At 43.1% G+C, this 2259-nt stretch overlaps 1 protein-coding gene across 1 annotated transcript in view; it reads right to left on the bottom strand.

Moving 5' to 3' along the window:
- Positions 1-1673: 1673 nt before the first annotated feature.
- Positions 1674-2259, bottom strand: part of LOC102252451 (forkhead box protein D4-like 1) — a 1794-nt gene continuing 1208 nt past the window's right edge. Inside the window, exon 3 of the mRNA XM_014529190.1 lies at positions 1674-1734. Within this exon, the coding sequence (XP_014384676.1) occupies positions 1674-1734 (61 nt within the window). The remainder of the gene's footprint in view (positions 1735-2259) is intronic.

Raw genomic sequence — 2259 nt, 5'->3', positions numbered from 1 at the left:
GGAGCAAAGGCGGGGAAGAGAACTCCTCGGCGGCGTCTCCTGCGAGGAGTGGGTAGCGCTGGGAGAGGCGGGAATAGAAGCGGGAAGGAGGGGGGTGAGGGGGGAGGGAAGTGGGAGATACCTGTAATGCTATCAACAATAAAAAGTATAAAAAACAATTATACTATCTAACTACTTTAATGCATAAATTTGAAATGATATTATTTCCAAAAGTCTTTATATTATGATTTTGTTTTATGTAAAGGACTATTTTCATTCTTTGAATTATGTTGGGTGTAATTAGCTATCTATATCCCACAGGATATGGTGGAGTTCATAGATATGATATAAAGTCTCTAAATTTTCATTTTTAAAAACCCAAGGAGGGAGAAGTGGATGAAAGAGGAGGAGGTTTAGGGGAGGGACTGCCTGCAGCCCCAGGATGGGGGCCTATGTAGGGCAGGGGTGGTGCTTGCCATACAAGCAAAGGTTGCAGGTGCAGAGCCGGAGAGTACAATCTGAAGTTCTGTGTCCCAGTGGCTACCAAGGGTTTGGCTTGGGAACTTTCCAGAATGTCCCTGAAACTGATCTACCAAGCCCAGAGAAGGTAGGGATTGCAGGCAGAACATGCCAAAGAAGTTCTGAGGGATGGGGTGGAAATGAGGAGCTGGAGTAAAAATCACCAATTAAAAACATGTCTCGTTGGAGCCCCTCCCTCCTGTAATGAGAAATTCATAGCTGGGCCTGGGGAGTAGCTGAGGGCCAATGACCTTCTTCACACTCACAGAGTGACTTTTTCCTAAGCCACGGGGAAAGCAATTGTGAGGGGAAAAAGAGAGAGTCTGCTTAGCGACTGGAGAGCTGCAGGAGAAATTTGGTCTCTCTGGCAGGAGTATTTCATGATGGACATTTGGGTCTTCTTTCCCTCCCACCCAGTCACCTGAAGCCCAGTACAGTGAAATCTTTCTGGTTGCAAAGTCCTTTAAGAAATTAACTCTTTTGGAAACAAAAGGAAGTTACTTTCTGTTCTAAAGAAAGAAAATAGGAGCCCTTAGAAGGCACTTGCCTAGAGAGAGAATTTTTTTTTAATTGTAAATGTCCAGGACATGAATGCTTATTTGATACATTATATACTTTTTCTTTGGGCCCTTGTTGTGAAAGTTCTAATGCTTTTTTAAAAAAATGCCTTCACTCCCCAAACTGCCCCCCTCAACCCTCATCCCCACCCCCACAAATAAATGTTAGCCACTACCTTCCACATTGATTTCAAATAGTCCTCCAACTTATTCTGGAGAAAAATCAACATCTTTAGGAAGATAAAAAAATATATAGACTCTATTTAGATTTCCTCCAATTCTTTTATTCTATAGGTTTTATACATATTAAATCCCATAGTTCAAAAGAAAGGACTTTTCAACTTCAAATATTCTTAAGTTTTAAAAGCCATTTTTAAAATGGATTGTTTCTGATGTCTATAATGAATAAGAATTGTAAAACTAAATTGTTCTTGGGAGGAAAGAACTAGTTTTTTTTAAAGAAGTTCCATAAAATAGACGATGTTGTGTAATGATTTAGCACTTTATTTAGTCTACACAGCTAGGTTTACTTTTAACACCTCTCCATGGACACATCCGACACACAGATCAGAAATAAATGCTCTGAAATTAAAATTCTACTTATATTACACATGGGTTTCAGAAAGACATAAAGGATATGAGCACATTGTACTGGACTTGGGAATAATACTTGAAGTTCCTAGGGGGTGAAGAAGGGGAAAACATGGTGTGCATTGGACATTGTATCTTTGTTTTTCTTTTCATATCAGAACAAAATACCCCACTCACATTCATAGTTCCTCTGGAAATGTGCAAACCAGAAAAGTCCTGGAAGCCACCAGGGGAGGCTGGGAAAGAAAAGGCGAAAATCGATGTCATAGGAAGTTTGCGTTCACGTTGTCTAAGGGAACAGTAGCCAACCTTTCCTTTGTAAATATTTCACAGCGAATGGAAACTGTTGGGAACGGAAATTGGTGGCTACTTTGCTGCAGGATGCTAATGCATACACCTAGTCCTGGCTGTGCAAGGTGGAGTGCTCCAGGACAGGCAGCGGAGAGAGCGAGACCTGGGTCTCTGCCCTCTAGTTTGGCTCCAGGTTCGCCCCTCGGAGTTGGCGCCAGGGCAGGAGGTGGGTGCTACTCAAAATTCGGGCGAGGTCCCCTCTCCGCAGGGCATCTGCCTGGAGCCCTCCGCTCCCGGCGGACGCCCCAGCAGCGCCACGGCG

The sequence above is a fragment of the Myotis brandtii genome, unplaced genomic scaffold (genome assembly GCF_000412655.1).
Source record: "Myotis brandtii unplaced genomic scaffold, ASM41265v1 scaffold672, whole genome shotgun sequence".
In the NCBI taxonomy this organism is placed as follows: domain Eukaryota; kingdom Metazoa; phylum Chordata; class Mammalia; order Chiroptera; family Vespertilionidae; genus Myotis; species Myotis brandtii.
The sequence above is the reverse complement of the archived record's forward strand: the minus strand, read 5'-3'. Positions and strand labels throughout refer to the sequence as shown.